Below are 13846 nucleotides of genomic sequence, written 5' to 3' on the forward strand. Positions count from 1 at the left end.
CCCCTGATTGGTTGGTGCTCCCGGGAGAGGGCGTGACTTGCGAGGTGGCGTAGAAATCGGCCATAGTGGAGGCGGCGACGGAGGCCGGAGCTCCGTAGTCGGCGGAGGGAGGGAGCGAGCAAGAGCCCGGCCATGGCGTACGGCGGCCTCGCGGTGCCCATCACCGTCATGAGCGTGTTCTGGGCGGTGGTCGGCGGCGTCGTGCCGTGGTTTGTGCCCAAGGGGCCTAACCGGGGGTAAGTGCCCGGAGGCTTCGTGAGGGGATGGGACGTTCTCGGCAAGGGAGACCGGTGGCGGGCGGCCCTTTTCGAGGAGGCCTGGCTGCCCCAACCGGCCGCCCGTGGGAGCTTGAAGTGCTCTGGCTACACCTCCGCCTCCGTCTGCCTAATAGCCGTTTTCCTGGCCTGGGAGGGGAGCAAACGCGGTTTTTTCACAGTTCGCAGTTTTACACGGCCTGTTGTTCAACGTTCTCGGAGGATGCGGCGCAGTGAGCAACTGCCGTCGCGCAACCCCAGCTGCGGCCTTCCTCTCTTTCTCCCTTGTGCCTCCTCTTCCTGTTCCTTTTTGTTTTCTCTCCCACCTCCACCCTGCTTCCCGTAGCAGCGCCGGCCCTGCCAGCCTTTCTGGGAGCTTCTGGGCGGCACTGGCACTTCGTGAGTGGCAGGTGTCAATTCAGAAGTAGCTACACCTGCGAAGCGGCTGGAGTTCCCTTGGGATTTCCCAGCGTCGATCCCCTTTTGTTTTAGTACCCATCCCGTGTTAAGTTAACCTGTTTCAAATGAAGCAGCCCCCGAGTCAAATGCACTGTTTTGCGTTATCTCTTGAAACGGAATATTGTTTGAGATATTCTGGGAATAGCTGCTTTGTAAAAGGGGGGTCAGATGTCACAGTCATTTTCACAACTATGTGGCAGTCTTGTGACAATTTATCTTTTCCGTCTGCTGTGTGTAACTCTTTCCCCTAATTCGAGGACTATGAGGTGGATAAACTAGTTCCGTTTGTAATTAATCCATTAACCAAACTGCTGAATTCCTAACTGCATTCTGGTTGTTCATCCTGGAGGTTTTCTTTGTGATTTGAAATAAGATTTTCCTATTGAACCACATTTTCCTCTCTGATAACTTCTTCCAGTGCCATTGAGGATTTTCTTTCTTTCTACATTTCCATTACTGGTGCTGAATGTCCAGCTAGGATTACCAGCAACAGTACTAGTTTATTTCTTTGAAATGTATAAATAGTGTTTCAGCAAAAACCTACAAAACAGTGAATGATAACATATGGGGCAGGGAGGCAGTTAGACCTAAGAGAGAGCAGCACAATAACACCCAATTAGCAGTAGGTGTCTTGACATCTAAGTTGCATTATGAGTCGGGTTTAAGAAGGGGGCCTGAACAGTGTTTGTGTTTCTGGCATAAGCCATAATTGATGCTAAGATTGAAATTAGCTTCCATAGCTAGAGACTGTCAACGTTTTCCTTTCTAAACAGGAAAAATCAATTGTGTGGCCTGCATTTCTGAAAACACTTTCCCACTCAATGTTCCCAGCTTTACGACATTTATTGAGGCAGGGGGATTTCCTCCCCACATACTTAACAAGCTTGAAATGATTTTTTCACTGCATTCTCTTTGTCTTGAATTAGTGATTCAACCATATAATGAAATGTGAGCAGAACTAAGTGCAGCTCAGCTCAGTGCTGCATTTTATGCTCTTAAGGTGTTGGTTAGATACACCAGAGTAAAAAGTGTTCCCTTTTAATACATATCCCATGTTCGCTACCTAGGCAAGAGGCCAAGGCAGTAGTATCCAAGCACCCAACTTGTGATATCTATTTTGAATTTATATTTATTCATGCAAAGGTTTCATCTCCTGTCCTGATTTGAAGACCTACTTCTCTTAGTGGTCTATATTGTTTTTAGCATTGGTACTAACAGCCTCTTACTTTGCAAACAGGGTGCTCTAAATCCTTGGTGGGCCAGAATCTAGCACTGGTGGGTTGAGGACAGGACAACAGACTTGGGTGCAAATATTTTGACAGATGGTGCTTTAGGATCATATTTATTAAAATATTTATGGCCTGCCTTATATGCATTGATCTCAGGGCAGGATACACAATGCATTTAAAACAATCATTCAGTTATATAGGTTCAAAATATGTTGCTTAAAATAGGAGAGAGGAAAAAATTAAACCCGAGTTTCTTATGGTGCTCATTAATTTTACATGATACTGAATTTCACAACTGGGATCATGGAGTAAGCAGAACCTTGAGAATTGATTCTAAACAATTATATGTGTTATCTGAAACTACAGGTGTGGGGTAGCTTTAATTTACTGTGTGTACTGTAATGACCAAGAGACTTGAGTTGTGAACCTAGAAATCACTAGTTCAGGTATTACCTTGAACTTACTAGATGGCACCTAGCAATCTACCGTCTCTCAGTCCCCCCACTCCCCCATCTTCAATGTAGGGAGAGTCCTGACCTACCTGACATGGTGGTTGTGAGGATTTCTGATATGAAAATAATCTTGGTATGTATGAAGCACCTTAGAATGTTCAAGTATTATTGTTATTGCAATAGATTTACATTGAATCATCCTCTGTCTGCATGTGTAAAAAACTGAGAAACTATTCAGCTGTGTTTCTTTTCTTTTGTCCAAAGAAAGTCTGTAAATATTGCTTCCATTTTGTCAACCATTTCTTTCTTCCCCCTCTTTCTACAGTGTTATTAACACAATGTTGGTGACATGTGCTATCTGCTGCTACCTCTTGTAAGTATCCATTTTTCTCCTTTCAGTCCAGATGTAGCCAAATCTTTGATAGCACAAAACTACAATGCCTTTTTTATTTTAGTAACCTGGCTGGGTGTCTGATGTGATTGGCTGATTTGCAAAAATATGAACATACTATGTAGGATAAAGAACTTTATATAGTTCTCTGATGCAAATGAATTGTTAGTTCTTAACCAGGGTATCATAAATGATGGGAACATTAAGTTTTCTATAATAGAGTTGACTGTACATGAGTCTTTTGGGATGCAGAAATTGAAGTCTTATCACCCTTCTGATTTCTGTGCTGTTTAATACTTAATAGTTGTGCTTCCTCCTTTTCTAGGAAATGTGTTTAAACCATTTCTGCTTCCTGTATTTCTGCTTTAAAATGACTTTTCAGAGTATTGCTAAAACAGTAAACCATAACAAAATTTTCAGCCTAGTTTTACCAGCTAACAGGCTCCTAGTTCAGCAATGCAGCTTATCCACATGGGAGTAAACTGATCTTCTGTACTAACAGGAAGCTAGTCAGCTAGAATACCATTGTGTAGTGCTAGTTTAATCTGAAGAATTTGCCTCTGCTTTTGCTTACACAAAGTCTAGATTGATCATCTTGCAGTGTTTACAGTCAGCATGCTTCCATCAAGAACTGCCTTGCTTTAGCTAGACTACCCTGGGGTATAGGCCTGTTTGTGTTTGGTTTAGTGCTAGGGCAAGCAAGTTTTGTGCAAGTACATCCTGCTTGTTTATGGTTCAACAAACCCAAAGACTCATGGATGTGAAGCTGTGACCTGGCTAACTTAAAAATGCATCACACCAGGATGTCTTTGTTTTTCCTTTGCTTTTATTCAAAGCACAAATATAGATGCATGTTGGCAGTAAAAAGTTCTGACAACTTAAGGTTAGTCACTTACAGGCATGGGCGTTTTCTCTTTTTTGCTAAGCAGGTAGATCAAAAAGCTATTTTATCCCAAAATTCCTTGCTATGATTAAACATCCTGTCAAATACATGACTTTGACAATACTTTCTGCATGGACATCCAGCCATAAAGAGTTCTAGAAAGCAGTTGTCATGGTGGTATGTTGTCTGGGAAAGAAGGAAGAAGGGGTTGTTACTAAACCAGGAAAAAGGTGGGTAAACACATAGACCTGGTGTCAGCACCCAATATAGTGAAGCGTTTGCTGGGGCCTAAGCCATCACAGCAAAGCTGTTGCTTTGCCCTCCCCCTCCTCAGCTCCTCCTACCACCTGGGCCTCAGGCAGAAGTGATTCCACAGTGGAGAACCTCTCCTTCTGCTTGTTAACTTGTTGTGAGCTGGTGGCTTTGGCAGCAGCCATGACACTATAGTAGACTACAGTAGAGCTTGTAGAACTGTAGTAGAGCTTGCCTCCTGGCCTATTACAGAGCTATTGCCATGGGAGTGAATAGTATTGCTCATGGAGAGGAGCTGGTGGCTGCCCCTTAACCATGTGCTCTCAAGGAAACTTGCCTGGCAGTGCCAGGTGAGTGTAAGCTGGCAGCTGCAGCACTTCTGCCACCTGGGGTCCCAAGTGACAGCACATAAGCCTCCCTAAGACCCCCCCACCAGCCCAAAAAAGTGGAGCTAGGATTCAGTACATAGCAAATACAGCAGTCAGAACTAGCTATGGGGTACAACTGTGTAAGTGATACTAAAATTTCAGAATACCTGACTCAGATAGTATCATGAGACTTCCAACATCTTAACCCACATGAGAGCTTCCTGTGTTGTTGGGATCAAGGGCTGAGTGCTGACCTTGCAGTACAGAAGCTATACAGTTCCTAGATCCCTGGGAAGAGGGAAGAATATTTATTTATTTATACATACATACATACATACATACATACATACCCCACCCATCTGGCTGGGTTTCCCCAGCCACTCTGGTTGGCTTCCAACAGAATATTAAAAACATGATAAAACATCAAACATTAAAAACTTCCCTAAACAGGACTGCCTTCAGATGTCTTCTAAAAGTCAGATAGTTGTTTATTTCCTTGACATCTGATGGGAGGGCATTCCACAGGGCGGGTGCCACTGCCGAGAAGGTAGTGTTGTACCACTCTGAGGAATGTAGCTCTGAGGTGACTAGAGGTCTCCTAACAGCTCCCTGCGCCCTTAACAAACTAGTTTCCAATACAGTGGTACCTCGGTTTACAACCAGTCCAGTTTACGAATTTTTCAGTTTACGAACTCCGCAAACCTGGAAAGAGTGTCCTGGTTTGCGAACTTTACCTCCGTCTATGACCGGAATCCGAACGATGGAAGGGCACCAGCGGCGGGAGGCCTCATTGGGGAAAGGGCAATTCGGTTTACGACCGGTTTCAGTTTACAACTGAACGGATTAAGGTCGTAAACCAAGGTACCACTGTACAATACTTTAGAAGTGTAGGCGGGGCCTAAGTGTCATGGTGCACAGGGCTTTTTGCAATATTCCCTTTGTGTAAATAGGGTCATCTTTACAAAAAAAAAGAAAGAATCCAGGTCTACAAAGCTACAATATAGTACCTGTAGCTCTGTGGAACTAGTTTTTTCTTTTCTTTTTAAAAACTGTTTATAGGATTAAGGTGAAAAGTAAGAGGTTTGAGGAAAAAACAAGATGGGATGGAGATAAGGAGTCAAGCGAGGAACACTGAGATCCTTTTGAGCAAACTTTTTAAAATCTTTTTCTTCCCCAACCCTGTATCAGTCATTATATGTTTTGATTCAATAAGGAGTGTAGGGTGAGGACATAAATGGGCCCTGGTCAACCGTTTTAATTAACTTCTGTAAATCTAAAAATTACAGCATGCAATGATGCAGAAAGGTGTCTTCTCAATAGAGTAGAAGGAAGGGAAGCTCCATATATAAAGCTTCTGTTGATTTCTAGGCTTCCTTTTGACTTGGGCCTTCCTTGTCCTTGTGAACAATCAGAATTGGTGAAGGTGACATCAGTATGGTGCAGAATTCCTAAGTTGTAGAGCCAGATAAGCTGGCCCTGCCTAACAGTGGAAGTTCAGCGGTTCTTCCTCTGCTTCTCCTTCACCTCTTTAGCTATGTATTTCAGCTCAGTTTCTGCACATCTATTCTGTAGGTTAACACCAAATGCTAATCCTTATTTTCAAGGGAGATTTAGAATGCAATTATGTTAACTGATTTTCTCCCCCAAATAATTATGTGTGGCTACTATTTCATAATAAAATCTCCACTTCCCCCATGATTTAAATATTTCTACTATTTTGGAACAGGTGGGAAGCGTCGCATCCAAAATCAATGGTAATTGTGAATGGCAGTGCTTTTGGCAACACTGAGAAGTTACTAATGTAGCATATGCATTTTGCATATGTCTTCGTTGCTACTGTTGTAATAGGTTTTTTTCATTACATATCCTTCATATGTATTGATGGGCAAAATGTTTTATGGCAGTCTTGGCAAAGAGCACAACTTTGTGGTTCTCTCATTCATCAGTTCTTGGGACCTCCTCCCATCAAAGATAAAACAAAGTCTGAATCTGGGTGCTGATCATTAAGGCTGCCTTGTAATTTTGTCTTGAGTAATTTTCTGGCAAGGTTGCTTTTGATTATGAAACGGCATTCACTTTGTACCTGGTAGCACAGCTCTGGGTAGGTGAATTCTGTATTCAGAGTGCACTTGTAACTTGTTTGCTTTCATCATGTATACAGTGGTACCTCGGGTTACATACGCTTCAGGTTACAGACGCTTCAGGTTACAGACTCCGCTAACCCAGAAATAGTACCTCGGGTTAAGAACTTTGCTTCAGGATGAGAACAGAAATCGTGCTCTGGCGGCACGGCAGCAGCGGGAGGCCCCATTAGCTAAAGTCGTGCTTCAGGTTAAGAACAGCTTCAGGTTAAGAACGGACCTCCGGAACAAATTAAGTACTTAACCTGAGGTACCACTGTACTAGAAATGGGATGCAAAATCTGTATCCCCTTTGGATGTGGTTGGACTACAACTCCCATTGTCCCTGACAGCTTGTTGGGGCTGATGAGAGCTGGAGTCCAGAAACATCTGGAGAGCCATATGTTAACTACTCTGTACTAGATAACGGTGAGGATACCATTGGAAAATGTTGTAATGGGCTTACCTGAAATCTGCAGGAATCAGTACTACTGTGGCCCGAAACTGCCCTATGCTTGCTGCACAAAACATCCCTTTTTGGTTTAGGCATGACTAACTTGCATGCTGGGAGTGTCTTAACCTCCACCAGGAAAGAAGCTGTGGCTAAGGTTTGTGGGAGCTCCATTATTAATCTGGAAACAGGATAGATTGCCTCTTGGTAACATGATAGAATACATATAGTAGCTGTACAGATTGCCCTGTTATGTGTTTGTTTTCTGCTGTTATAGTACCTTATTTTTTGATTTTCAAAATTTGGGGCAATTTGGGTTGTGTTGAACTAAGTCGTACTCAGAGTGGACTCATTCAAATTAATGAACCTAAGTTAGTCATGCCTATTAACTTCAGTTGGTCCACTCTGCGTAAGACTAGCATTGGATACAACCCTTTGTAATAACTTATCAAAAATAAATTTGATTATCATTTGAAAAGGCCAAATATCAGGCACCACAAGGAGAGTTTATGGCATCCTGATAAACCTATAGGAGCGTATGTGTTCTTTCTGTTTTCAAAATGTCTACTTTCAGGGAACCCTTTTCACATTGACATGCCTGTCACAGAACCTTGTGTGTAACTGAGAATACGTTCCACACTCCATTGGAGCAGGAAACTAACTGGCTGTGCTTTTTGGTCTTTGCTGTTACCCCTTGAGAACTGAGCATGTGCCATAGAATGCCTTCATAACTGTTTGTGGCTGTACACTGTGGAGGAAGATTGGTAACAGCAGAGAAGCTGCCTTTCAGAAAATCTTCTGCCCTTTGTTGATTGCTTCGGAAGAACCCCATGGGTTCTCTGGGACACAGTGTGAAAAGTGCTGACCTATAGCACGCTCTAAGCAGAGCAAACAGTAAGCAAACAAGCAAAGATGTATGCTGGTTATATAAAGAGAAAGAGACAGTGTATAATATACACACTGCAACGTAACTATTTGATATGGGTTAAGCTTCCTTCTGGTCACAAATATGTCAGTTGGGACTCCAAACATGAGTAATCATATCTGTAGAATAATGGGCGGATAGCTCAGTTGGTTAGAGTGTGGTGCTCATAATGCCAAGGTTGCAGGTTCAAACCCTGTATAGGACAGCTGCAGTATTCCTGCATTGCAGAGGGTTAGACTAGATGGTCCTCAGGATCCCTTCCAACTCTACAATTCTGTGATTACATGATTTCAAGGGAAACTACTGGGATCAAAGAGGATGTCATCCTATATCTGTAGCAATCCATGATGAAAATGCTAGATTTTGCCAGGAGTCCTGTTAGTAATCAGTGTTGAAAGTGTGCGTTCATTTTGCTGTGGCTGTTTAATCTGTAAAATTAAGAGCAGTACTGAAATTTGACCAATGAACTCTGAATAGGATTAATCCTGTATTGCTTGTCTCTGTCTGCTATGGCTTTTCCTTCCCTCTCCCAGCTGACCTGCGTTTCATTCTCTGGTCGAAGCATCCAGGTTTGTGTGGAATTTTCCATGACTGCCTAAGCACTCTGCATCTGTAGCAGCTCACATTACAAAGCCGCTTTGCTCTTCCTCCTCCTCCTATAGCATTCTAGAATTAGCAGTTAGATGTGCCTGTGTGTTCACAAAATGTTTTGTGCACTGAACATTTAGCTACACAGTAACGTTGTACAAATTAAAGAGATTCTTAAGCCCTTTCTTATTTGCCGTTGTTAACATACCAAATATGTAACCCAGAAATAAATGTGTTGCAGTTTTCTAAGTGTTTTCCGTGCTACAAGATGTATTGTGTCCTACTGGGGCATTGAGTCCTCCTGCTTCGCTAATATGGTCACTGCTCTGAGAAGTATGCATTTTGTTCTATAGCCATTGCTAGTAGCTTCACAAACTCTTAAAAGACATTCTGTGTTAGGTTGTCATAAAAGATACATGGGTAGAAGACTTAAGCTTTTATAAGTAAAACATTGATGCAAAAATCCCCTGACGCTTGTCTCCTGCACCTAATGTATGTCCACTAGCAATGTCAATGTCTAAACAAGACACACCAACCCTGTGAAACTACAATTAGAGCAAGAGAAATGATGGGTCTGACAAATAGGGCTGCCGAGTGACTGTATTTTTAGGTTGCCCTTTAATATTGGAAGAAACCAGTCAGACCTGCAACAAAATGTTACCCTTTGGAGTGTTCGTGTTCAGTCAGTCGTGCCCTTCTCCATACTTAATTCCATTACTCCTCACATCCAGTTTTCCAATTGCCTCTTGTCATTCAGCATTCTGTGTTCAGCATGCTCTGTTCTTATTAGGTTGTTTTACCGGGTTGCAAACCTTCTGGTTTATCCAGGCCTGCTCATATGCCCCTTTTATGTGTGGAAGGTGCCTTTGGCTACATAAACAGCACTCGCCTCTGAACATGAGAACTAGAGGGAACCAGTAGGTCCCGGCATCAAAATGTGGAGTGCTTGTTTAAGGTTCAAGTCTTTCCACTCCATCCCGTCCCTCCCCCTGGCTTTCTGTCTTGTCTCCCCCAACAGTCAGTCAGCATTCTTTGCCCACAAAGCTGTCCTCATTGGACTGGTTTTTCTTCCTCGAGGTGTAGTGAACACTCTGGTGCACAGCCCCAGCTACATAGAAATCTTGGATGTCTCCTTTGATTTCTATGAGTAGCTTTCTGTTCCATCACTGCGAAAATTTAAAAAAATAACTTCTCAGAGTGATCCTGGAAATTGCCTGTCTAGATAAAGAGGTGATTCTATCCCTTTTATGTTTTTATATTGCTGACTGTACACTACCACAATATTTTATGAAGGGGTGGTATAGAAATAATCTTCAGGGGTACCCCTAATTTGCTGATACCTCCCACTTAGTGTGGGTAGTGTGGTTCTGGTTGCATAAGTGTGAGCACTACCAGACTTGAAATCATAATTCGTATATAGATCAGCCTTCCTCCATTTGTTTTCTTTATTACAGTTCTCATCGTTCCTGACCATTGGCCATGCTGGCTGGGGCTGATGGGAGTTGCAAAACATATGGAGGAGCCCTAGGTTGGGGGAGGCTGATAGAAATGATGCTGATACATATTGAACTTCCTGGGTGATGGCATGAGTTAGAACACTTTTTTAAACAGTGAAAATGGAAGAGAAGCTGCCTAGCTAAAACATGAGAATTACTTGAAATGAAGTAGGGCAATACACTTTCATTTATGGGCAGTTGCTCAAACTTTTATGGGTACAGTGGTGCCTCGCAAGACGAAAATAATCCGTTCCACGAGTCTCGTCTAGCGGTTTTTTCGTCTTGCGAAGCAACCCGATTAGCGGATTAGCGCTATTAGCGGTTTAGCAGCTATTAAAGGCTTAGCGGCTTAGTGGCTAAAAGGCTATTAGCGGCTTAGCGGCTTAGAAAAAGGGGGGAGCGAAAAAAATCGCAAGACTCGCAAGACGTTTTCGTCTTGCGAAGCAAGCCCATAGGGAAATTCGTCTTGCGCAGTGCATCGAAAAACGGAAAACCCTTTCGTCTAGCAGGTTTTTCATCTTGCGAGGCATTCGTCTTGCGGTGCACCACTGTATCTTATTTTTAAAGTTTAATTTTGGTAACATTTTGTTTGGACACTAGATTTAATTAACTGTTGCCATTCTATCTCTTCCTTGGGTATCCTGATAAATTTTAGTCATTCTGTTAATAGTCTGCTCTTGTCTTGCAGCTGGCTGATTGCAATCCTGGCTCAGCTGAACCCTCTCTTTGGACCGCAGTTAAAAAGTGAAGTAATTACATATCTAAGGTACCACTGGCCTTAACCGATGTGCTCTTCTACTGCAGTTTGTGGACTGGGTAAATATTGCCACTTTTAAAATTATTTATTACATTTACATCCCACTTTTCCTCCAAGGAGTTCAAGTTGGTGGACATGGTTCACCTCCTCCCATTTTATCTTCACAGCAACCCTGTAAGGGTTACAGTGAGTATTTTCTTTTAAACCCATCCAGATGGGCAGGGTACAAATAATAATTTTATTTATTTATTTATTTTATTTTATTGCACAATATGCAGAAAAAGCCATGGCATTTTATTGAGTTGAGGATAGTTATCTCCCAAGAAGAAACCAACTTGCTTTGTTGCAGAGATTGCAGCAATAGAACTTGTTGATCTTGTCATAATTTCATGTGTGATTGTTATAAATGCTAGTGCCCCTTTGACCCCTATCTCAATGATTGCAGTGTACTGGATTATTTAGTACAAATGTTTACATAACCAGTGGAATTGGTACTTCAACTCCTAGCACAATTTCCATTCTTTCTCTATTGCCATTTTCTCTTTAATGAAAACTTGGACTCCCATGGTTTTGGCTCATGCGGCAAGTTTTTTCTCCATGCCATATTCCGTGTCTGTTGCAGAGCTACAAAAATGCAAATTCCAGTTTCTGTTTATGGGTTTCTAGAAAGAGAGCTGTGTTAGTCTCTTGCAGCAAAAGAAGGGAGAGGCTTATAGCATTTCATTATGGCATAAAGTTTGGTGGACTTCTGCATCTGATGAAGTGGACTGTGGTCCATAAGAGCTTATGCCTCAGCAAATATGATGGTCTTTAAGGTGGAGTAGCCAATGTGGTGCCCTTCAGTTTTTGTTCAAAAATAAAAGAATTGTCTGCTTGCATGGGAGTGAGAAGCAATTGTTCGTATGCAAGCAAACAAATGGCACTGGCTCCCTTTTCTTCCTGCCTATTGCTTTCCTATTCCTGGAGTCAAAAAGAGCTTTTGCTCTAAGGGGCACTAATCAATTATCCAGTGTTTATTCTGTCTACTTATTTAATATTGAACAAAATAGCTGTGCCCCCAAACTTCCTGTATGAGGAATGTGTTGTATAAGGGGCGGGGGGTATACCATTCTCTCTGCTTTAGTTCAGTGGTTGAACATTGCTGTTGCAATGTTGGCTAAGGCCTGACAGGGCTGTGGGTTGTTTTAGTAAGTCTTCGTCTCTCAATGCACCAAGAAGTTTGCCATGCGAACAATTACAGCAGGAAGCAACTTCAGGAATGTGGATTCTGTAATGGTGAAACTCAATAGTTCAAAAGGGTTCTACCTGCTGTTTTATCTTGCAGCTCTGATTCACCTTAATAACTATAATTTCCTCTGTTTGAAAAAGCTGAATAGCAGAGGACAACTGGTGGCTGATGTTATGGTTTAATTGTCTGCAGTTAAGCTTCCTTGAAACAAAGCTCTAGTGTTTTCAGATCAGGGTTGTAATGAATTGGGATAGTGACAGGCCGCAGTGAGCATAGGGAGCCTGGTTTCCCTTTTTTTAGCAACTCATACAAGTTGGCAGTAGTCTTGTATTTTACAGAGAAAGGCCTCGTGCAACACAGCAGTGAACCTGGCTGTATTTGCTTGTAATAGTGCAGTGCATCCTGCCAAGTAACAACTTGACTTGAAAATTAAATTGGTGGTATATCAGTAACTAAGGAATTGGAATTAACTTGGAGGTGGGGGCAAAATTTAGCCTTGTTGCTCAAAGATGATATTCTGGCACTAGGTACTTGGTTTCTGCTCTTATTTTTTTCTGATACTGCTAATACCAGTGGACTCTAGCTGACAGTTTGTATTGACTTATTACTGCATTTTGCACAATTGGTTCACGTTTTAGTGAGTAGAGTCTGGAAAGTAAGCCTTTCAAGATCCAAATGGATCTTCAACTATTAGTGTAAAATTTTCTTTGCAGCAACGGTGATGCTTAGTATATTAACACCTCCCTGCAAGAATTTAACTAATAGCTGAATTAAAAATGCCACTGAAAGAAACTAAACTGCTTTTTTGCTTTGCAGGATATGAAGAGATTTTCTTTATGTAAAGCCCTGTTGATCCAGATGCCTTCTAACGTACTTTGAATCCGACGTCTGCTCAATGCCTTACTGTCTGTTCTATTACAGTAAATGTTTGCCTAATCTTGTTGTTTTTTCACCTATGCAAGTGCCTAATAGATACCTATATTTCTACTCAGTACAATATTGTGCTTGAATTTCAAGTATTATAAATAATATTCCATCCCTCTTCTCTGCACTGACAGTGGCTAGATGGAATTGATAATTGCCTCTGAGCATTTATTTGCCTTACCAATTTTTATACTAGACTGTCTACTGATCCAGTTTACAAGCACAGTCTGAATGCTGTGTCTGATAACTTTAAGAAATATGATTGTGTTCCTCAAATCTGAAATAAAATTCTTTTCTTCCTAATGTGGTCTTTTGGCTTTCTTTAGAACACGTTGTTCTTGCATAAGCATATTCAGCACTTTTATAACATCTGAAAAGTTAAGGACAATGATTGGTTGCATGCCTGTGAGGAAAAGTTCAGTTGCTTCACTGAAGTTTTGCCCCACCCTTCATGAAGTGTGTATGCTGTGAGAAATACCCACTATGGGAACTTGGATACTTTCATAGTGTTTGAATGGAACTGCAGTACAAATAGTGTAATTGTTCCTTAAGCCATATTGAGTTCAGGATAGAATTTACAAATGTTTATGAAATAATGAAGTGATTGGGTAACCCGCATATAATTTGCTTATCAGCTGGTTTGCTTAGCAGCATATATTAGGAATGAATATGGTTACAAAGCACCTTTTGTGACGTTTTGTGCATGGCAGACTTCTAAAGTGATCATGCAAATGTTGTATTGTGGGAATAATACTTGGGAGTGGCCGTGCTTTTGCATGTGCTTGTGAACAGAATTCTGAACACATGCATGCTCATGGCTGGCAGCTGAATGTTTAAAGAGACTCATTGCAGAACGTTGCTTGAGCTGACAAAGATGTGAAAGTCCTAGCTGGGGGGTGTTTGGAATTAGGAAGGCTTGTTTGTGCACAAGTCAGCAAGTAATCCATATGTAAACAAGTCATTAGACTGCTGTAAGGTCCTCTTCAAAAATAGCACTGTAGGAAAGTTATACGGATGAGTGAATGTGAGATTACCTAAGAGGTGAGGTATGGTTTGGTAACAAGCTCAA

At 41.9% G+C, this 13846-nt stretch overlaps 1 protein-coding gene and 1 long non-coding RNA gene across 2 annotated transcripts in view; one reads left to right on the forward strand and one right to left on the reverse strand.

Moving 5' to 3' along the window:
• ATP6V0E1 (ATPase H+ transporting V0 subunit e1) lies at nucleotides 1-13080 on the forward strand. Its single transcript, XM_083483972.1, has 4 exons — nucleotides 1-236; nucleotides 2720-2767; nucleotides 10557-10684; nucleotides 12670-13080. Exons 1-3 carry the CDS (start codon nucleotides 133-135, stop codon nucleotides 10648-10650), a joined length of 246 nt encoding a protein of 81 aa, XP_083340098.1. The 5' UTR covers nucleotides 1-132; the 3' UTR covers nucleotides 10651-10684; nucleotides 12670-13080.
• Nucleotides 10905-13846, reverse strand: part of LOC310697393 — a 5321-nt gene continuing 2379 nt past the window's right edge. The window contains exon 2 of the long non-coding RNA XR_014521016.1: nucleotides 10905-11249. This is a non-coding gene — a long non-coding RNA (uncharacterized lncRNA). The remainder of the gene's footprint in view (nucleotides 11250-13846) is intronic.

The sequence above is a fragment of the Podarcis liolepis genome (assembly GCF_965112155.1).
Source record: "Podarcis liolepis genome assembly, chromosome: 2".
Classification (NCBI taxonomy): Eukaryota; Metazoa; Chordata; class Lepidosauria; order Squamata; family Lacertidae; genus Podarcis; species Podarcis liolepis.